At 39.5% G+C, this 24,404-nt stretch overlaps 1 protein-coding gene across 1 annotated transcript; it reads left to right on the forward strand.

Annotated features, from left to right (window-relative positions):
* Nucleotides 1-474: 474 nt before the first annotated feature.
* On the forward strand, nt 475-24,129 carry LOC135550227 (vesicular glutamate transporter 2.1-like). Its single transcript, XM_064980842.1, has 12 exons — nt 475-718; nt 2,562-2,817; nt 3,345-3,463; nt 5,319-5,433; nt 9,273-9,360; nt 9,494-9,580; nt 10,176-10,318; nt 18,126-18,275; nt 18,454-18,586; nt 18,788-18,898; nt 20,424-20,551; nt 20,681-24,129. Exons 1-12 carry the CDS (start codon nt 645-647, stop codon nt 21,020-21,022), a joined length of 1,746 nt encoding a protein of 581 aa, XP_064836914.1. The 5' UTR covers nt 475-644; the 3' UTR covers nt 21,023-24,129.
* The last annotated feature ends 275 nt before the right edge of the window (nt 24,130-24,404 follow it).

The following is a 24,404-nucleotide window of genomic DNA, read 5'->3' on the forward strand; positions in this document are numbered from 1 at the left end:
CCATCCTTTTTCCAGCCTGAACCACTCCCTAAATCAGTCGATTACAGCATAACAACAATAGCTTTCAGGACAGTAGGCTATATTGAATATCGCTCTGGTGATCAGTTATGGGGACGCGGCGTGCACCACGCGCAGATAGTGTGCACGAGGCTGTCGCTGACCTTGGTGCTGAACAGCCAGAGGTTCTCGCGACGTCAGAAAAGCTGGCTGTCTCCACATGAGACGCGCAAGCCCAGCTCTGTGGTTTATAGAAGCAACTCCACACACCGCCAGTTCCCGCTTTTGCTGATTGTTTTTTTTTTTTGTTTAAAATGATATGGTTATCACCGTAGACGCTTCTAACGTTTTTCTCTTTCGTTCGCTTTAGGAATTATCTGTAGATTTTCATCACGATGGCATTGCATGCACTTGTACGTGAGGCGAACGATGAGTATGTAATGGTGAATGGGGAATCAGAGCTCATCTGATTTCTCTCATATGTAGGCGTTTTACAGCGATCGACGCGTGATAGGCTACAGATCTTGTCTGCTTTTCTTGTCAAATAATCATATACATCGCTTGCTTCACCGGTTTGTTCGGTCACATTGTACCGTAACATGAAGCTTAAACAATAGACATTTTTGAGAAAAACATTAAATTTGGATATGGAGTCCGTCAAGATGAGAGCCAAAGAGGGGATAAAGGAATTTGGGGCGAAGACCCTGGGGCAGATGTACAAGTAGGTGTTGAAATTCTGTTTTATATGCAGGCTCGCCCATGTTTAAACATAGGGCTGGTTATGATTTCTGTATTTTCAAGTGATAGGCCTACAATATGAAATGTAATGGAGTAGACTACTGTACGTTCCTAGCCTATGCCGAGAAGTGTGTTACTTTTATCTCAAACAGCTTGCAGTCATGGTCACGCCTCTAATAGACGTAGTGGGAAAATCATGCAATTCTGTATAACCTCGTGAAAGCACAGGAAGGACCTTGATGCATGTGGAAAAAGTCACTAATAGATTCACACATTGAACAGATAGCTAGGAAAAGCATTTGCTATGAACTAGCCTAGTATGTATGCGATTAGATAATTAAAAAAATCCACTGAGTGTTATCTTCGTTTGCAACTGCGTCCCTGTTATATTTTAAATATTTTACTGAAAACCTCCTGTAGTTGTGGGAGGGTATCTATTTCATTATTTACGGGATGGGTATCGATGTGTTACTAGTCTAAACGTCGAACCGATTTGTCTTGCTAAGTGACAAGGGCTTCATTCAGACATATATTCCGATGCTTGTAGTTGCAGCATACTGTCAATAAATGTATTGTTGAAGCTCTAAATTAATATATTTCGTTTTGGTTAGAATATTTTTTTCGATTCATTGGTGCTTCCTTCGATAGGCCTATTTTGATTCCAAATCCCACTTCAAATTTAGGCTGCATGAAATAACATGTTATTGCGTAAAAAAATATGTATTTTTCGTTGGGCATAACGAAATGATCATTTTACTGTAGTTCATGTAAATTACACATTATGTGCAGTAGTTTTGATATTCCAAATGTATATTCTAAACAGGAGTGCTTAATTAGATATCGTCATTGTTACAGTGCCGTTGTGAATAAGAAAGAGTTCTTATAATTTTTTCCTTATGTCGATTTCACATATTTTTTTTAGGTATAGGCCTAATACTGTAACTGTAGGCTAAGATTTATTTGGGATTATTTTGGGCAAACAAATTAATTGTGCATATGGTCATAAATGCATTTGAAACCGCAGCGTGAATGTTTGCTTGGAGAGATGAGCAACTGCCCAATCCGTGAATGCAAATTAGGGTGAAGGTGAGCGGTTGCTGCAATGCGGTACGATACTTTTTTGGCATTCGATGAAATTGAACCTGGTGCCGCTAAAATACAACGCTATTTTCTATTAATAGTTGTTTAATTACCTTGCTAAAGTAGACTTTTCGTTTAATGAAAAAAACAAAAACATTTTCTGGTTCATGTTAGTTATTATGTTCTGAATCATGTTGGTTATCATTCATCAAATAGCGCCCCCAGTCGTTGGGGCGAATACACTATCCTCATAAAACAACGGATTGAATAGGCATATATATGTAATGTAGACCTAGATAACCTAATAAAATTATGTTTCAGTACGCTACCCAAAGACGATGGTTTTAAAATATAAATCAGTCGTCTTCCTTATTTTCAAAAACTTCTACATTTTAAAGACTATTTTTAGACATGATGCAAGCCATATTTTGAAGGCTGCAGGCTATAAAATATAGGCATGTAGGTCTATCATTTAACTTAATTGTAGGCCTGAATTGTTGCTACACTAAAATGCATTTATTTTTCATAACATTCAAATATCAAACGAAGGCTGATCTATTTTTATTTATTTTTTATTTTATTTCACCTTTATTTAACCAGGTAGGCTAGTTGAGAACAAGTTCTCATTTGCAACTGCGACCTGGCCAAGATAAAGCTTAGCAGTGTGAACAAACAACACAGAGTTACATTAATTTCATGCTGATTAACCGAGGAAATTGGATGACTTTTTATCTGGCTGTTTGAAGGGTGATGGAGAAGCGACAGGGAACTGGTGAAGTTATCGAACTAACAGAGGACGGCAGGCCCTCTGAGGCCCAGGAGAAGAAAGCACCTCTGTGCGACTGCACGTGTTTTGGGCTGCCCCGCCGATATATTATCGCCATCATGAGCGGTCTAGGCTTCTGTATATCCTTCGGCATCCGATGCAATCTGGGCGTGGCCATCGTGGGAATGGTCAACAACAGCACTATTCACAAAGATGGGAAGATCATCATCACAGAGGTGTGTATGGTGCACACTTTACTGACGTCAACATCGTGTCTCCGCCCCCCTGCTCCATAATTTGTCGTCCCAAAAAATCCTAATCTTCTCACACTTGACCTGACCTTATATTGAAAATAAAAAATAGGCAAAGGCAGATACCGGACATTTCCCTTATTGTATTGGTTTTATAGCGAGATTATCTCATTCTTTTTCAGTGCAGCCATAATAGGTATGCCACAACCATAAACTATGGTATCCCATAATAACACAGCATTTAGCCTGGGTTTCCTACACATCGGAATTGTGTACCGTATATGATAGTAGTGATTATTTTTCACATTTCTGCTACTCACTATATCCTTATTTACTGTTATGATATGAGAGCCTTATGATTTGGTTATTAAGGTTATTATACGTTTTGTGAATTATTGTATTGAATTATAATGCAATTATTCATGTGAAGAGGATTTATTATGATGTTTCGTCGATTTTTTATGGTTTGTTTTATTGTCTTTTTTTATTGTCTTTTTTATTTCACTGGAAAGAAAGCGAAGTTCAACTGGGACCCAGAGACAGTCGGTATGATCCATGGTTCGTTTTTCTGGGGCTATATAGTGACGCAGATCCCGGGAGGGTACATATGCTCGAGACTGGCAGCTAACAGGTAGGCAGGCCTACATTATTATTATTATATATATATATATTTTTTTTTTTACAAAAGTTCTCATTCCCTCTCACAGTCTCAAATGTGATTTATTCGTTATTATTCAATTGGTTACTAAATCCATCACTATGAAATGAACGACCCTCAAGAAAAAAATGAAAATAGGTCTGATTTCTTTTAGTGATGAAGAGATGTACCCGAGCAACTGTGATGATGACGTGGATGTTGGCTACTGAAGCCTGGATATACTATCGGTTTTCAACGTATTATTATCACACCTTTTCCCGTCAGAATACATTTTGTGATAAGCAATTTTCTAACAGAATCAACATTTTAATGGTCTGAAAATGTTGCAGACACAATGGCATACAAGGGTTTGCTTGGACGTTTCAAATCTTTACGACAATTCGGCCTTTATTGTAAATGAGAGGGAGGATTTGTAGGCCTGTATTGTGACCCAAGGTTTAACAGACAGTAGACATAGTAACCAGTGTGACACTGTGACTGCAATGGAGAAGGCCATTAATGGGGAATTAATTTGGGAGGGAGCGACTCAGCCGCTGACGCTGGCAGTACTATTGAGATTTGACGGTGTCGCTCCGGTCCACAGGGCTTTCTGCCACCTGTTAATGAGTTCCCCGGGGGGAGCCGTGTCTAATTTGCTGCATTCTGGGGGCATGGCGACCAGCCCGGTCCTCGTCGCCGAAGGCTTACTCACGCTCATATGCACTGTGCACACTAAACATGGCTTATAAACAAGGTTAAGGCCTAGCCTGCATGAGGCCTGAGCAGCATTAAATATAGGAGATGACAATAGGAAATCTAGGTTTAATTACTTTATATTTAGTGGGTCTTTGGACCTCAGTTCATCATAGTAGTGCCCATAATAATTTGGTGATGGCAATTTATACCCTGAATATACACGAAGAAAAACTATCAATTTGGTTGAGTATATACAATTTACTATTTGTTGAGCGGGCTATTTAAATATATACGATGTGTTACATGTGTATAAGCTAGTTTAATGTATAACATGTTTATTGTCTTTATGTTTTCTTGATTGACATTGAGATGTAATCGAATCAACCTGTCTCGTGCCAGAGTGTCGCCTCAATCGGATTAGAGTTGCCCCCCGCGTGCGGGTGGGAGGGGCGGGGTCTCCGGGTGTGTACAAGACGTGACAAAAATTTGAAAAATACCATGTTTCGTGTTATTCATTAGCGATTGCCTCCACTGGCTCAGCTGCGCTGAAACCAATGTCGTCTGCTGTCGGCACTCCCTGTCATCACGCTTTCATTTCTTTCTCCAATTGAATTATTGCAATCAAACGTGAATTGATAAGTTAAATGTGCACTAGCCTATGCTTGACATGAAAAAAATCCAAGTCTTAAATATTTTAATTATGCAAGAATATATATATATATATATATATATATATATATATATATATATATATATATATATATTGAACGTAAGATTGGCCATTTGATTAGAATAAGAACAGCAGGCCGAATATAGGCCTTATATAATAACCATTAGAAAATGGGATAGAGAAATTACATTAAATAGCCTATTTGAAAAGCACTAACTCCATTTCGGTAGTAAGCCAGTAAATGAGTTTGGAATGTGATATGTTCGATGGGTCCCTGATGAATTTAGCCCGGATGGCCATAAAAAAAATCTGAGATTAATAAATGAAACATCAAGTCAATGAGAGGCCTAGGCCTTTGAAGAATAGATTGGCCAATACATAAATGCAGCTTAAATAAATCACTAGGCCTACTGGATATATTGTTTATCAAAAGGATAAACGACATACGATATGTGCAAATGTATATATTTCTGTTTCATTTAGGGTTTTCGGTTTAGCCATTTTCCTTACCTCGACGCTCAATATGTTAATCCCCTCCGCGGCACGGACCCATTATGGACTGGTCATCTTTGTGAGGATATTGCAAGGGCTGGTGGAGGTAAGGAGTTATTTAATTCAAAAGTCACATTTCTGGAGAGCTATTTTTTACTATGCACATTTTAATTGAGATTGCATTGGCCTATCCTGTCAATAACACAGCTTTTGAAAATGGGCAATTTTCCTTTGTGGCATTTCAATTATGATTAGGCTACAGTATACCAGAGACAATGGAATAGAGACAGTATAACAGCCAGAATTCACCCTGGAGAAATGTGAGACTGTTGTATTGATCTGCAGCTGGGTATTTGTTGTGGGAGAGTCCTCTCCCCTGTCTGTTCTAAAAATATGTTCTGCGTTTTTTACACCAAAATTAACTGTAGTTGTTCTGGTTTTGTCCTATCTTGATTACTGTCCGGTAATATGGTCACGTGCAGCAAAGAAAGACATTGAGAAGCTGCAGCTGGCTCAAAACAGAGCTGCACATCTTGCCCTTAACTACACATCAGTCTTTCCTGGTTGATGGTTGATGAGAGACTAACTGCTTGTCTTCTAGTTTTTATGAAAAATATTACTGTGATGAAAATTCCAGATTGTCTGCATAATCAGATAACATACAGCTCAGACACCCATACATACCCCACAAGACATGCCACCAGGGGTCTCTTCACAGTCCCCAAGTCCAAACGAAATGACGGCAAAGCACAGTATTTTACAGAGCCATGATCGCTTCCATCTCCAATTACTCAAGCAAACAGCAAAATGACACACACACACGTACGCACTCACGCACACACACACACGCACACACGCACACACACACTATCACACTATCACACTCTAACACACACAATCTACACACACATTATTCTTTAGTTGTATAGTTTGTATATCTTTATACACTTATTTTACATTTGTGTAACTGTTCTTGTCTATCAGTGTATCAGTGCTTTCCCACTGGGCACAGACGGCAAATTAACATTGATTCCACGTTGGTTCAGTGTAATTCCATTGAAATAATGATGTGGAAACAACGTTGATGCAACCAGTGTGTGCCCAGTGGGTTGTTACTTGACATGTGTTATGTTTTTGTGTGGGCCCCAGGAAGAATAGCTGCTGCTTCGGCAAAAGCTAATAGGGAGCCAAATAAACCAATAAACCTGATGAAACATATGTGCTCTACTCTCTGGTAGCAACACCACAGTTAGAAAAATGCTGTTCTAGCCAGAATCATATTCCCAAAGACAATGTGCTGAAACATCAGCAGCTCATGAATCCACTGTCCAGTAGGCAAATTGAAACATGAGATGTTGGCAGCGGCTGCGTTATACAGTAAAACATGATGCCATGTTGATACTGAAGGGCAGGCTACATTCACAGTGTCATAATAAAACACATCCAGCTAAACAAATCAGATGTGGAAAAAGTACTCAAATGTCATACTTGAGTAAAAGTAAAGATATCATAATATAAAACGACTCAAGTAAAACTGAAAGTAGATAAGTAAAAGTAAAAGTTGTCAAAAATATAAATAGTAAAGTAAAGTACAGATACCCCAAAACAATGACTTAAGTAGTACTTTAAAATATTTTTACTTATTTACTTTACACCACTGAAATAGATACACAATCCTGGCAGCAGAGACAACCATTGAGAATCATTTTGAACACCATTGATGGAATTTTAGAATAATACTTTATTGTCCATTATCTTGCAGAGATTGGAAATGTATATTTATTCTCACAGGCCTGACTAACTACTTTCAGTGCAATAATTCTATTAAAATAATTGGCTATAGGCTGCGTTGGCTGTGAGTGATAGACATAGGGTTCAAATTAATGTCTTGTGATAATGAATGGTGTAATTCAATAACAACAGCACATCTACGTGTTTGGCATTGATGGCTGAGGTGAGACTGGGCCAGTAGCTCCCATCTGGGCACACACTGGTTGAATCAACGTTGTTTCCACGTCATTTCAATGAAATGATGTTGAACCAACGTAGAATAGACGTTGAATTGACGTCTGTGCCCAATGGGTCCTTGATTTGAATGAGCCATCATGTGACAAAGGCTAATCTGGTTATGTCTTGTTTTTGTCTCTGTAAGGAAAGGCTTCAGTGTTTTGAGTAAATTCAGTAAATAGTGCGACATGAATTAAGTTGGGCTTACAGGAGGACCTAAAAGTGATTCATATATAGTGATCTGAGATCAGTTCAGTGGATAGCTAGGATAAATCTCCTCCTAGCATGTCCATGCAGATTGCATTTTCAAATAGCACACTGTTCCAATTAGCAGCTAATGAACATTTAATGGCAGCAGCATTGTCAGTGTAATGAGAGGCTCATCAGTTAGCTCAGAGCACTGCGTCTCTTATTAATGTTAATCAAAAAGGCAATGAATAGAGGTATGTTGGTTTTGGTTTGTGATCATATTTGATTTACAACCATGGCAGCTCATATCTAGTAGTATCATCTCTTGTGATTGTCAGCTCAGTGCAGGCAAATCTATTATCAATATGTCTTATGTTTACAATTTCTCCCATTATTCTGTGAAACCATCTATTTGAATTACACAGTTTCCTACATTTAGTCTTTAAGATGGTTGTGTGCAATCTCATGTTTTTAATTTTATTTTTTATATATATATTAATCAGTTGGGCCAAAATGGGTGAAGTATTTGAAGGACATGTGAAGAATGATTAGAAGACAAGGTCAAGATGACAAATGAATGTTGCATTTTACCAAATGAATCCAATCGCAGGTGGTACTGTAACACGTTACACTATATCTTAGCTAACACATTAAGGGCGATAGACTGTAACAAGGCTCAAGATTCAAGGCCTGCCCACTGGGCACACACTGGTTGAATTGGTGGTTATACAATGTTGAATTGGTGGTTATTTCATGTTCATAAATGTTTCATTTTACCCAATGAAACCCACAGGGGTGGTAATTGTAACAAAATGCCTACAAGTTTAAGAGATTACATGTTACCCCAGGAAAGGTAGCCTATCGGTTAGAGCTTTGGGCCAGTAACTGATTGGTCGCTGGTTCAAATACCCGAGCCGACAAGGTGTCAATGTGCCCTTGAGTCAGGCACTTAACCCTAATTTGCTCCAGGGACGTCATATTACTGGATGACCCTGTAAAACTGCACCTATCAGGTATATGTGACAAATAAAGCATACAGTACCAGTCAAACGTTTGGACACACCTACTCATTCATGGCTTTTTCTTTATTTGTACTATTTTCTACATTGCAGAATAATAGTGAAGACATCAAAATGATGAAATAACACATATGGAATCATGTAGTAACATCATGTTACTTTGATGATGTTCAAAAGTGTTCAACAAATCAAAGTCACCACCCTTTGCCTTGATGTTGACACTCGGATATAAATGATGAAGGGCGGTAACTATAGAAACAAGATAGCTTTATTCACGTCAGAGGAATGTATCAAAAAGTGTCAGCCTATTTGCAACACACCTCCTTGTTATTGTATTTCCATTGTTGTGTTTCACCTGCATTCAGTAGTCTATGAATTGCATGATTATGAAGGCATGCATGTATGAAAGCATGTAGACTTATTTACAGTGTATGTAGTTCTGTCTTGTGATGTACATGTATTATGTGATGTTTGATGTTTTGTGTGGACTCCAGGAAGAGTAGCTGCTGCTTTAGCAGTAGCTAATGGGGATCCTAATAAAATGCTAAATACTAAATGTTAAGCAGTATTGCTAGAATCCATTGCTATTGCCATAAGGAGCAGGATGATCAGAATTTTCTGGCCATCTTATTCATTATAATTTAATGATAATAGCAGCAGTATGATTTACTTTAAACCAGTTACCTACTCTTAGTTGCTCATGGTTCTGTGGTGTGTGTGACCTACCCAGGGAGTGACCTACCCAGCCTGCCATGGGATCTGGAGTAAGTGGGCTCCTCCTCTGGAGAGGAGTCGCCTGGCCACCACCTCATTCTGTGGTAAATACTCTTTTCAAAGTATCTTATCTGTCACACTATGGCAGTGAAGCAAGAGGTACAGTAGTTGTACTTCCTTTGTCTATTTAGATTTCCTTTTTCTTCTCTTCCCCCTCTCTACCATTTCCTCTTACAGGTTCCTATGCTGGTGCTGTCATTGCCATGCCTCTAGCAGGGATCCTGGTGCAGTACTCAGGCTGGTCCTCTGTGTTCTATCTCTATGGTAAGATAGAGTTCCATGGCGATGTTATAGCTTCCAAATGTAAAAGCATGAGCTGATGCACACCCATCCCGAAGAAGGCACTGCGTGACAAAACGTTGGTTAAGTTTACCCACTCAATTGTTGGGAGCATATATAGAGTTTTCAACTGTAATACTTTTTATATAGCTATCAAATTTGTTTTTTATAATTTTTTCACATTCTATATGCGTATGGTACATCATCTTCAGGATATTTTAAAGCTGGTGGCTGATGCTTTCAGACCTCCAGACCATTGATTTCTTCCCATTGTTTTTGTGGGACTGTTCTCCAATAATTTTCCATCTCACCCTGGACTAGATGAATTTGACCTTTCTGTCTGGGGTTTAGTCTATGGGGGATTTCTGAAAGATCAGACTGCCTTTTATGAATTTGATGTTATCGTATAGGCCGATCTAAGCTTTTCACATGTTCACATTCAACAATGATACAATTAAAACACATTTACAATAGGGGTTCTGTAGCTTTGTTGCATGGTTCCATAATGACTAGAAGATATACATAATCCACCACCCATATTTTATTTATCCTGTGTAACAATGCCAATATCATTGTGCAGGGTGCTTTGGGATCTTCTGGTATATGTTCTGGATCCTTGTGTCGTATGAAAGTCCTGCTGTGCACCCTACCATCACCCAGGAGGAACGAGTCTACATAGAGGAGAGCATCGGGGAGAGTGCCAAGCTCATGGGCCCTGCTGAGGTGAGGGACAGGGCTTGAGGTTGGTTGAATAAAAGTTGTTTGAAGGGTTTCAAACAACTTTCACTCAACTAACCTCATGCCCTGCTTCTCTGTTTCAGTGAAATAATCAAAATCTGTGTGAAAGTTTGACAAAAAAATTTTAGTAGGCCATTACGTTTTCTGAGTGATATTAGGCCAGAATTCTCAAAGTCTTCAAAGTCCACTTCTCCTCAAATCGATTCCTATGATATTAAATTGGGAGATGATACTATGCCCCATTTTCTATTCAGGCTTGTTTTGATCTCTGCTCCCCTGAGGCCTCATGCATAAACTGCGAGTACGTCCAAAATATACCACAAAATGTGCATGCGCCCAAAAAATTATAACAAATATAACTTGTGACAATGTGCTAACCGATCTGTAAATTTAGACCATGCGGATGCACATCTCTGCTAGTGGATGGAAAATCTATGTGTTTCATTTTTTTGGTCTATCATATAGGAATCTCTTCTTTTCCTGTCTATTTTATTTTCAGAACCATTGCAGAATAAATTCCTCACCATTTCTAGCCGTGACGGGTTCATATTCTTACAATGCGTATCTCTCATTTAAGTGGACCTTGTAACCCAGTAAATAGATAGACTATATATACAGTGCCTTGCGAAAGTATTCGGCCCCCTTGAACTTTGCGACCTTTTGCCACATTTCAGTCTTCAAACATAAAGATATAAAACTGTATTTTTTTGTGAAGAATCAACAACAAGTGGGACACAATCATGAAGTGGAACGACATTTATTGGATATTTCAAACTTTTTTAACAAATCAAAAACTGAAAAATTGGGCGTGCAAAATTATTCAGCCCCCTTAAGTTAATACTTTGTAGCGCCACCTTTTGCTGCGATTACAGCTGTATGTCGCTTGGGGTATGTCTCTATCAGTTTTGCACATCGAGAGACTGAAATTCTTTCCCATTCCTCCTTGCAAAACAGCTCAAGCTCAGTGAGGTTGGATGGAGAGCATTTGTGAACAGCAGTTTTCAGTTCTTTCCACAGATTCTCGATTGGATTCAGGTCTGGACTTTGACTTGGCCATTCTAACACCTGGATATGTTTATTTTTGAACCATTCCATTGTAGATTTTGCTTTATGTTTTGGATCATTGTCTTGTTGGAAGACAAATCTCCGTCCCAGTCTCAGGTCTTTTGCATACTCCATCAGGTTTTCTTCCAGAATGGTCCTGTATTTGGCTCCATCCATCTTCCCATCAATTTTAACCATCTTCCCTGTCCCTGCTGAAGAAAAGCAGGCCCAAACCATGATGCTGCCACCACCATGTTTGACAGTGGGTATGGTGTGTTCAGGGTGATGAGCTGTGTTGCTTTTACGCCAAACATAACGTTTTGCATTGTTGCCAAAAAGTTCAATTTTGGTTTCATTTGACCAGAGCACCTTCTTCCACATGTTTGGTGTGTCTCCCAGGTGGCTTGTGGCAAACTTTAAACAACACTTTTTATGGATATCTTTAAGAAATGGCTTTCTTGCCACTCTTCCATAAAGGCCAGATTTGTGCAATATACGACTGATTGTTGTCCTATGGACAGAGTCTCCCACCTCAGCTGTAGATCTCTGCAGTTCATCCAGAGTGATCATGGGCCTCTTGGCTGCATCTCTGATCAGTCTTCTCCTTGTATGAGCTGAAAGTTTAGAGGGACGGCCAGGTCTTGGTAGATTTGCAGTGGTCTGATACTCCTTCCATTTCAATATTATCGCTTGCACAGTGCTCCTTGGGATGTTTAAAGCTTGGGAAATCTTTTTGTATCCAAATCCGGCTTTAAACTTCTTCACAACAGTATCTCGGACCTGCCTGGTGTGTTCCTTGTTCTTCATGATGCTCTCTGCGCTTTTAACGGACCTCTGAGACTATCACAGTGCAGGTGCATTTATACGGAGACTTGATTACACACAGGTGGATTGTATTTATCATCATTAGACATTTAGGTCAACATTGGATCATTCAGAGATCCTCACTGAACTTCTGGAGAGAGTTTGCTGCACTGAAAGTAAAGGGAATGAATAATTTTGCACGCCCAATTTTTCAGTTTTTGATTTGTTAAAAAAGTTTGAAAGATCCAATAAATGTCGTTCCACTTCATGATTGTGTCCCACTTGTTGTTTATTCTTCACAAAAAAATACAGTTTTATATCTTTATGTTTGAAGCCTGAAATGTGGCCAAAGTTCGCAAAGTTCAAGGGGGCAGAATACTTTCGCAAGGCACTGTATTTCAAGTATAAGCAGCACGTTCTATAATATATAGTCGATGTTTAACAGGTAAACATTTGATCTTTTACATTGAAGTAGGCCTATGTTGGCCACTGTAAGTACACAACGTAGTCTCGGGGCAATCTCTGACACTCTGACACTCTATTTAGTATGGTATGTTACCTTAAGTTAGCCTCCTGTGACGCAGATTTTTTTTTTGTGGTCAGAAAATATGGTTATTTATATTTCATTGTATTGTCCAGAATTGTCCTCTGTATCTGTCATTAGGATGTAAATATTACAAAATAGACATTACAGTCAATGGGTACAGTAGATGAAAAACATATATGTGGCATGTGGGTGTCCACTAGAGAGCACATTTTTTATAAACTCTTATTTAGCTCTTATTTAATGTGAAAACAATATTACAAGTCCTGACAACTCACTTAACTATTCCTGTGAAATCCACATACTAGAAACAATTTGAATATCAAACTCACAAAATTTATCTTTAATAATTACACACACTTCTTTTCAAATTACCATAAAATGTGCACATTTTGGACGGCAGCCATTTTTTTAAAGAACCAGGAAGATAAAGTTGTCAAAGTCACACCACCACATGTGATATCACTGAAAAGCCCATCATGTCCTCTCAAAGGGACAACAGGACTTAATACAGTGGCTTGTATGGCCTTAGAGATACTGACCAAGAACTGATGTCCACTAAAAAGGACAAAAATGAATTGCTGGGTCTCAGGAGTTTAGGTTACATTATGAAAGAATAGCAGTCATGCAATATTCTATGAATTACAGGATGTATAATATCATACGTTTTACCCAGTCGTACAATAGCATACGAATTGGATGACGTAACTTATTATATATCTTGGATGACGCATAGTATTGTACGTCTTGATCTAAGACAAGGTTGCTTGTTGCATCATAACAACAAAGGAGAATTATAGAGAGAATTTATGTTGGTGGTTAGGGGAACTAACATCAAAAAGTTAGGAGAACTAAAATGACAAAGTTTACGTGAATTTATGTAACAGGTTAGGTGGATTGGGTTAAGTTTAGAATAAGGGTTAGGAGAAGGGTTAGCTAAAATATAAGAGTTGTCCCTGACGCGACTTGAACATGCAACTTTTGGATTGGTAGTCTGTCGCGGATTAAGGAAACAGCATGCTTCCAAACTCAGCTAGGCTAACCGAACGAGTGTGCTCACATACTCCTTTAATAGTCCTTCGTTTGAACAACGAGAAAAAGCAGCAATAGTAATATTTGTCAATTTGGAGATATCATAGCCAGTATACGCGGCCACAAAATAATCAGAATTGATTTAAAATAACTAAAATCTGTCATTTATTTTCATAGCTGTGCAATTTTGCATCTGACAAGGATGTTTGGTGTAGTATTTTTTTGCATGAGGACCAGTCGTCTCTCGATGAATGACAACAGGCACTTCGGCTTCCAACTTTGGCTTGCCTGGAGAAAATGTTTAGTGTGCCAGAATAGCCGAAAAAACCCTTGCCAGTCCACAACAAAGAAAAAAGTCACAACATGTCATCATAATATACAGTTGAAGTCGGAAGTTTACATACACCTTAGCCAAATACATTGAAACTCAGTTTTTCACAATTCCTGACATTTAATCATAGTAAAACATTCCCTCTCTCAGGTCAGTTAGGATCACCACTTTATTTTAAGAATGTGAAATGTCAGAATAATAGTAGAGGGAATTATTTATTTCAGCTTTTATTTCTTTCATCACATTCCCAGCGGGTCAGAAGTTTATATACACTCAATTAGTATTTGGTAGCATTGCCTTTAAATTGTTTAACTTGGGTCAAATGTTTCGGGTAGCCTTCCACAAGCTTCCCACAATAAGTTGGGTGAATTATGGCCCATTCCTCCTGACGGAGCTGGTGTAACTGAGTCAGGTTTCTAGGCCTCCTTGCTCACACATGCTTTTCCAGTTCTGCCCACAAATGTTCTATAGGATTGAGGTCAGGGCTTTGTGATGGCCACTCCAATACCTTGACTTTCTTGTCCTTAAGCCATTTTCCACAACTTTGGAAGGATACATGGGGTCATTCTCCATTTTGAAGACCCATTTGCGACCAAGCTTAAACTTCCTGCCAGATGTCTTTAGATGTTGCTTCAATATATCCTCATCATTTTGTTCCTCATGATGCCATCTATTTTGTGAAGTGCACCAGTCCCTCCTGCAGCAAAGCACCCCCACAACATGATGTTGCCACCCCTGTGCTTCACGGTTGGGATGGTGTTCTTCGGCATTCAAGTCTCCCCTTTCTTCCTCCAATCATAACAATGGTCATTATGGCCAAACAGTTCTATTTTTGTTTCATCAGACCAGAGGACATTGCTCCAAAAAGTACGATCTTTGTCCCCATGTGCAGTTGCAAACCGTAGATTGGCTTTTTTTATAGCGGTTTTAGAGCAGTGGCTTCTTGCTTGCTGAACGGCCTTTCAGGTTATGTCAATATAGGAATCGTTTTACTGTGGATATAGATACTTTTGTACTTGTTTCCTCCAGCATCTTCACAAGGTCCTTTGCTGTTGTTCTGGGATTGATTTGCACTTTTTGCACCAAAATACGTTAATCTCTAGGAAGACAGAGCGCTTCTCCTTCTTCAGCGGTATGACGGCTGCGTGGTCCTATGGTGTTTATACTTGCGTACTATTGTTTGTACAGATGAATGTGGTACCTTCAGGCGTTTGGAAATTGCTTCCAAGGATGAACCAGACTTGTGGAGGTCTACAATTATTTTCTGAGGTCTTGGCTGATTTTTTTGATTTTCCAATGATGTCAAGCAAAGAGGCACTGAGATTGAAGGTGGTCCTTGAAATACATCCACAGGTACACCTCCAATTGACTCAAATGATGTCAAATAGCCTATCAAAAGCTTCCAAAGCCATGACATAATTTTCTGGATTTTTCCAAGCAGTTTAAAGGCACAGTCAACTTAGTGTATGTAATCTTCTGATCCACTGTCATTGTGATACAGTGAATTATAAGTGAAATAATCTGTCTGTAAACAATTGTTGTGAAAATTACTTGTGTCATGCACAAAGTAGATGTCCTAACCGACTTGCCAAAACTATAGTTTGTTAACAAGACATTTGTGGAGTGGTTGAAAAACAAGTTTTAATGACTCCAACCTCAGTGTATGTAAACATCTGGCTTCAACTGTATACACAAACTGTTCCAAACTGTTTTGGCCCATCATTCCTCCCTGACCAACCTCCCTACTTTCGCTTATGTCTGAAGTAACTAGAACATTAGTAGGTATGATACAGTACTTCTTGGAGGTGCTCAGAAATATGTGAAGTATATTCCGTATGACTCTGAGGCCAGGCTGATGTACTGTAATAGATGTTTTATTTACAGTACCTTGCGAAAGTATTCGGCCCCCTTGAACTTTGCGACCTTTTGCCACATTTCAGGCTTCAAACATAAAGATATAAAACTGTATTTTTTGTGAAGAATCAACAACAAGTGGGACACAATCATGAAGTGGAACGACATTTATTGGATATTTCAAACTTTTTTAACAAATCAAAAACTGAAAAATTGGGCGTGCAAAATTATTCAGCCCCCTTAAGTTAATACTTTGTAGCGCCACCTTTTGCTGCGATTACAGCTGTAAGTCGCTTGGGGTATGTCTCTATCAGTTTTGCACATCGAGAGATTTTTTTCCCATTCCTCCTTGCAAAACAGCTCGAGCTCAGTGAGGTTGGATGGAGAGCATTTGTGAACAGCAGTTTTCAGTTCTTTCCACAGATTCTCGATTGGATTCAGGTCTGGACTTTGACTTGGCCATTCTAACACCTGGATATGTTTATTTTTTAACCATTCCATTGTAGATTTTGCTTTATGTTTTGGATCATTGTCTTGTTGGAAGACAAATCTCCGTCCCAGTCTCAGGTCTTTTGCATACTCCATCAGGTTTTCTTCCAGAATGGTCCTGTATTTGGCTCCATCCATCTTCCCATCAATTTTAACCATCTTCCCTGTCCCTGCTGAAGAAAAGCAGGCCCAAACCATGATGCTGCCACCACCATGTTTGACAGTGGGTGTGGTGTGTTCAGGGTGATGAGCTGTGTTGCTTTTACGCCAAACATAACGTTTTGCATTGTTGCCAAAAAGTTCAATTTTGGTTTCATCTGACCAGAGCACCTTCTTCCACATGTTTGGTGTGTCTCCCAGGTGGCTTGTGGCAAACTTTAAACAACACTTTTTATGGATATCTTTAAGAAATGGCTTTCTTTCCATAAAGGCCAGATTTGTGCAATATACGACTGATTGTTGTCCTATGGACAGAGTCTCCCACCTCAGCTGTAGATCTCTGCAGTTCATCCAGAGTGATCATGGGCCTCTTGGCTGCATCTCTGATCAGTCTTCTCCTTGTATGAGCTGAAAGTTTAGAGGGACGGACAGGTCTTGGTAGATTTGCAGTGGTCTGATACTCCTTCCATTTCAATATTATCGCTTGCACAGTGCTCCTTGGGATGTTTAAAGCTTGGGAAATCTTTTTGTATCCAAATCCGGCTTTAAACTTCTTCACAACAGTATCTCGGACCTGCCTGGTGTGTTCCTTGTTCTTCATGATGCTCTCTGCGCTTTTAACGGACCTCTGAGACTATCACAGTGCAGGTGCATTTATACGGAGACTTGATTACACACAGGTGGATTGTATTTATCATCATTAGTCATTTAGGTCAACATTGGATCATTCAGAGATCCTCACTGAACTTCTGGAGAGAGTTTGCTGCACTGAAAGTAAAGGGGCTGAATAATTCTGCACGCCCAATTTTTCAGTTTTCGATTTGTTAAAAAAGTTTGAAATATCCAATAAATGTCGTTCCACTTCATGATTGTGTCCCACTTGTTGTTGATTCTTCACAAAAAAATACAGTTTTATATCTTTATGTTTGAAGCCTGAAATGTGGCAAAAGGTCGCAAAGTTCAAGGGGGGCGAATACTTTCGCAAGGCACTGTATTTAGAGTAGAAAATGTTTCAGAATTCACGGGTAGACCATCGTAAACAGGATTGTGGAAAAGTCGATGCAAAACATTGTTGAATTCAAACGTTCTGCTGACAGTTCAACAGAAATTTCCATTGTTTTCTCTTTCAGAAACGGACAGTTCTTTTGCCAGCTACAGCATAAATTACTGCAAAAGATTAAAAGATTCTGCCAACACAGTAAATAGACCAGTAGCTTATGTAAAATATTTGACAGTATGGGTAACTACAGTATTGCTGTGTGATAGGAGCATAACATCATAGCCTATTTCATCTCAGAGCCTATAGGAAGGCAAGACATAGAAGCCCATTGATCTAATGATAAACTACATATTGAACAACAATTAATCTTTTGCATAGAAGTGTGATGGCTGTAGCATTTGGCCTACTTTTAATGGTTTAAAATATACAATAAATCTATCAGAATGTGCGTACATGTATGTGTTTCTCTCTTTCTCGCCACTGTTACTCTTTCACCGGTAACTCATGTATTTTCCTCCCTTTTGCTCCATTGTAGAAATTTAAGACCCCTTGGAAAAAGTTCTTCACCTCCATGCCTGTCTATGCAATCATCGTGGCCAACTTCTGCAGAAGCTGGACCTTCTACCTACTGCTTATCAGTCAGCCAGCCTACTTTGAGGAGGTGTTTGGGTTTGAGATAAGCAAGGTGAGACCAGTGGAGCGTTCCCAGGATAGGGCACCAGCCTAGCCAAACAGTGTTGCTGGGGTATGGTACTCGATGCCTAGGTGAGGGATGTGTGAAAATGTTGTGCTAGGCTCTAACTGACTTTAATACCTTTTAATACCTATATGTTCATGTTGATTTCAACTGTTCCTGTCCTCAGGTTGGCATGGTGTCTGCCCTGCCCCACTTGGTGATGACAATCATTGTGCCCATTGGAGGGCAGTTGGCTGACTACCTACGCAGCAGGAACATCCTGTCTACGACTACAGTTAGGAAGATCATGAACTGTGGAGGTGAGAGAACCCCTTCGGCACACTATGCACAATTATATCAAATGTGTTTAATAGAATAGTACTGCTTTTACACTATCTGTATGATAGTGATACAATGACTGTAGCAAAGCAATTCTGTCTGGGACTGTAATTACATTTCAACTGTGATGGCCCATAGCCCCTGGGTTACTGTAGCATGTGTGTGACTGTCTGTCTCTGCAGGGTTTGGCATGGAGGCTACGCTGCTGCTGGTAGTGGGATTTTCCCACACAAAAGGGGTGGCTATTTCCTTCCTGGTCCTTGCTGTGGGCTTCAGTGGATTTGCCATATCAGGTCAGTGTCTGTTAAACATGTGGTCTGAGTCTGCCAGTATAGATCACAGCTGCCTGTAGGAGACTCCTCCTTTACTATTTGTAGACAGAGAACAAATCTACCAACTACACCGTAGATTCTGTCTAGAATGGCCACTATTTATTGCCGGTTGATGTTTATTGTCATGAATCTTGCCATGGAAGCAGCACTGAGTGATTTCCTCTAGATGGGCCGGCTGAAAAATCTAAGTAGGCTATATCGTCAAAATTCAAGAAAACAAAACGTAACTTTTTGGTCTTAATTTAAGGTTAGGCACTAGGGTTAGCAGTGTGGCTAGGGTTAGGTTTAAAATCAGATTTTATGACTTTGTGGCCTTGCCAGCTAGTGACCACTCTGCAGAGCTGCCTCCAGAACAAGATTCATGATGAAAACTCCAACTTGCCTATTTATCGTTCAACAGCCACCGATGGTCTAAAAAGGACTTGCAATCAGCAATATCCAGCTCCAAAGGGAACAGGGTCGATTTCTCACATTTCTCAGACATCTATTCCAGCTGATGCTTGTGGCTGCAAGGCAGACCTTGGTTTTACTACTACTCATTTTTCTTGGGCTTTCTCTTGGAGTATTTAATAATTCAGCACAAGTCCCAGAGGAGCTGCCATACAGGCTGGCTGTGTGCAGCTACAGAGGACACTCAGTGTGGGGGAGGAGATTCACTGGCTAGCTACTCTCTTTGCAACAAGATGGCTGCATGGTGCTTTGTTTTCATCGCAATTTAATTTCCATTACATTTATATTATGTTTGGGATATTTCAGTAGTTTTAATACATCCACGTACTAGTACTCCATTAAGGGGGATGTGGTCTTAATTAGAGAAAAAAAGGTCATGACTAATGGTGGTTTTTATTACCTACCTAGAATGAGCTCTAGAGACCATAAGGGCTAGAGCCTATCAGATCTGCGCTAGCCGACGCCCACATATCGATTGTTTCGTCGGTGTCTGAGGCGGAACTTCTTTAGAGCTGTCAAATCGACAAGTGGCTCGTTGCGTCAGTTTATCGCGGACACTGCCATTGGATGCAAGTACAAAACCAACCAACTTCATAACCCGACTTTATAATTAGAAATTCACTCGAATGCGTGATGTTTTATTGCCTGATAGGCTATGATTCTCCCCATCCAAATGAACATTAAATAATGCATTAGCATATACGTTCTATTGGCGTTTTGAACTTCTAACGCAGTGGGGATACTAAGGAAGGGAGTGATGTGTAACACAACAGCAGCCACTCACTTATTTGTCAGTTCATAACGCAGTTACACCTCCAACAACAGTTGTCATGCAGATGTCAGCCATCGCGGGTTTACACTAGATTTGATTGAAACAAGGTCTAAGTTATAGTGAAATCAGTTAAACCTCAAGAACTATAACCACTGGATTTTATTTAATCAAATGCTAATCAATTGTTGTCTTAGAGATCTGTCATGTAGAGAGTAACTTCACACTGAAAACCTTGTATTTCATTCTGAACGTTCTTTCCATCAGGATTCAACGTCAATCACTTAGACATTGCTCCACGCTATGCCAGTATCCTTATGGGCATATCCAACGGTGTGGGCACCCTGTCTGGCATGGTATGCCCATTGATCGTAGGTGCCATGACAAAAAACAAGGTAAGACATTCTGTTACCCTTGGAAAGTCCATAAAACATTATGGTTAAACGTAGATTCATTATCAGATAGAACTACAATTCTCTGTGACTTTGTATAAAACACTTTATATTCCAACTGTCCACATGAAGACTCGAGAAGAGTGGCAGTGGGTGTTCCTCATCGCTGCTCTGGTTCACTACGGGGGAGTCATCTTCTATGGCATCTTTGCCTCTGGAGAGAAGCAGCCGTGGGCCGACCCAGAGCTGACCAGCGATGAGAAGTGTGGCTTCATCGATGAGGATGAGCTGGCAGAGGAGACGGGCGACATCACCCAGAGTTACGGTGCCCTGGGTGGCGGTCCGGCCAAAACGTATGGTGCCACTATGCAGAACGGGGGCTGGGCTGACAGCTGGGATAAGAAGGAGGAGTTTGTCCAGGAAGAGGCAGAGGGAGGGCCGTATGGCTACAGGCAGGACCAGGACTACTCCTAGAGACAGCAGACACAATGACCATCAAACGGTAGACTTATTTTGTAGTGTTTACCAGTTTAGATGAAACAAGTCAAAAACCAAACAAAAAAGATAACAATCCATTGTTGTATGTTTGCACAAATTCAAATCATTATTTCAAAATATAAAATTAGTTCAAAACAGGATTTTACTGTGCAAATAAAAATATTACTATAGAGATGTAACACATATCAAATTGGCAGATCTATTTGTAAACGTAATATGCATATAAATTATAGATATATTTATTTGGAGTGCAATTGTGTGTAAGTGTGAACCATTTCCACCTCATCAATCTGAGCTTCTTCATTCTGGAGAAGCATGTTATGTACGATCAGACAAGATTTAACTGGCTTCCTGGATCATCATGCCTAACGGGTTCTTATTACAACTCCTCGTGAGCCAGCCATTGCAGTGTAAAAGAAACATGTCACTGTAAAAAGGGGACTTAACCAGGAATGAGACTGTATGTCTTAGGTTGTACATTATCTCTTCTGAATGCACTGAAAGTAGTGTGTCCTTTTAATGCACAATATCATTTTCTTTTCTTATTATTATTGGTTTGTAAACTGTGTTTTGAACACAAAAAGGCATAAAAATACAATAATGTTTTGAAGAACGACATAACACTTTCGCCAGCTGATGTAAAAGTCTCAAGATGCATGAAAGAAAAAAATGACGAAGCATTGCTCACGTGTTTACTGTGCCATTTTGAGAGCTTGGGACTATACGGTTCTATCTGCATTTTCTTTCCAAATTGAGTTAGTAACATAGCCTTGTTCTGTTCAATGTTCTCTACGTATACACCCCAATTGAAGTTGTTAAGTTCAAAAGAATACAAGATAAAAATAGCTGACACCATTCAAACCAATGAGGGTTTGGAACTCTGAAGCCAATTATCTCAGAATCATCTTCTTGAAGATAGAACCTTATAGTCCCAAGCTCTCTATTTCATGCCTATAACAATGTTACATCTGTTGTTAAAAGTGTACGTTTGGAGGTTACAAACATTCATAACTCAGTTATGTAATTATTATGATCATTATGTCAGTTTTATTGTCTGGTCAATTCAAGTCATTTCAAGGCATTTCAATGAGCTTTGTTGTTGTTTAAAGGTAAATGTTTGTCTGAGGTGACTAAAGAAAAATAACTATGATGTATAAGAGCACATGGACAATATAACCAAATGCTGCCCGGCACTATCAAGGGCCTGTGCAATGCAGAGAAAGACCAGCCAGCCGATCCAGAAGTAGCCAATCAGTATATCTACTGTACAGACAGTCCGTCAGCAGGAGATATGTTTTGCTAATGAAAAGGAAACATTTTTAGACTGGGATAGTGACCCAGATAGACAATGTTGTTAAAGAAAACTATACCTTACCAGTCTAGGAGGAGAATTAGCCAAGTTGGTGATTGAGATTCATATTACGTCTACTTGTAAAAACATTAGAGCATTACTGAATAAAAAAACATGACAGTATAGCTGTTACTGCCTATGTAATGTGTGTCACATTGAACGTTTACCATTCCTTAAAGAGTAGGTAGACAATCAAAAGAGCAGCAAGACATGATTTAGCCAGTGTGTATAGAGTGGGAATGACCAGTGTAGAGATACTGGTTCCAGTCAATGATTTATATATACACTAGATGACTGACAGCGGCCTTGTTTAGAAACCGCCGCGCCTCCATCTTGGCATTCCCCAACATTGTAAACAATATTTTGGAAGCAATAGAAATTAAATGTATTAATGTGAACATTTGTTTTTGCCATGTTTATTCTATTACAGAAACATTAATGCATACTGTTAAATGATATTATGTGAGCTAAACATTCCAAAAAATACATGTAAAATGTTTTCCTTAAAAGTATAAGTTACTGTCCCCATTAAATACATGTAATTTTGGCCTATAAACATTTAATTGTAATACTATAGAATTCCATTAATTCCAATGGAGGATTGCTCCTACTGGGAAGTGCCAATATGGCTGACCGGTGGCTTCAAAGCCTCTCATTGGCCAGTAGATAGCATCAGCAATCCAGGGTTTATATACATCATTGGTTTCAGTAGCGTGTCAGGGACCTTAACCTGCTTTTCACTGTCTGTCTGTGGAGACCAAAAGTCATCCCTTCGCAATGTATTTATGGAAATGTATTTATGCATGGAACAAAGCCGTAGTCTGAATGTTCTTACTTTTCATTTCTTTCACAAAATGTATTTTGTCTCTCAAACTGTTACTAATGTGTCAATTTCTTTGCACAATTAACCAAAGGTAACGTGTCAAGCTGGGTTTGAACAGGAGGGCTATATACTAAGGGAATTGCTGGACATTGCATGGCCTCTGTAGGCCTCTCCAGGTGGCGCTAACCATACTCAGTGTACAAAGCAATAAATCCATGGTAACAGTTGTTGTCAACCATTGAAAAATGTAAAACACTAGCATATGTAACTCGAGTGTTACTTTTACGTTTCAAGTCGTGTTTTTTGTGATATCAAATATAGAAAAGAACAAACACAAGTACTTGTAAAAATATAAAACCTATGTAGTTAGAGTCCTCCACACAGCTCTTTGACATGCTGATAATGCAGGGAGTTTGTGAGGGGACTGCTCACCAGAAGAGAATGATACCCTGGGCCATTCCTGTGACATGGATGATGTCCTTCTCCATATCTCTATGGTTCCACTCCTGTTGGTGTCTGCGCATCCGTTGTTGTTCTGTACAGTTTTCAGTGGACGTTTTGGAGGGTGTGCTATTGTTCAGTTTTTTCTCTCTCTCTAAACCCTGTTGGTTTGATTGATGTGTGTTCTGTCAGTGGCTGGACCCCTATTGCCCCCTTAACCATCTGTCTCTAACTATCTAAACCCCTTTCATTGTTGCAATATTCAATGAAGTGAAGATTGTCTGTAAAGGTAATCTAACATTTACAGAACTGGTTGATGTATAACATGAAGTAACGGTACCTTCTTCCTGTTTTGTGCCTCTGAGTGAAGTTGCAGTGTGATTCTATGGCTTATTTTGCTGTGTCAATGGAGAGATTTGTTGATGTCAAAATGAAATGCTCTATATATCCATTTTATAAAAAAAATGAACAAAACATAACTTGTGTCTGTATTTGTGTGAACACATCCACAATCGTACAGCTCAATCAGTGAAGTCTGTATAGGCAGATGAAGAAGCCTGGCTTTAAGTCCAATTGCTGTATTTATGATTCCAAGGGGAAAAGTGCCTAATGTGTCTGACTACTAACATTGGTATAATGGTCCTTCAGAGTTACAAGCTTGGACAAGAGCACCCTCTCTCCCAGAAAATGTGCTTTGTGGTATACCTTGCATGATGTCTGCGCACGACCAGAGTCCGTCTTGC

Source organism: Oncorhynchus masou, chromosome 1 (assembly GCF_036934945.1).
Source record: "Oncorhynchus masou masou isolate Uvic2021 chromosome 1, UVic_Omas_1.1, whole genome shotgun sequence".
Lineage (NCBI taxonomy): Eukaryota > Metazoa > Chordata > Actinopteri > Salmoniformes > Salmonidae > Oncorhynchus > Oncorhynchus masou.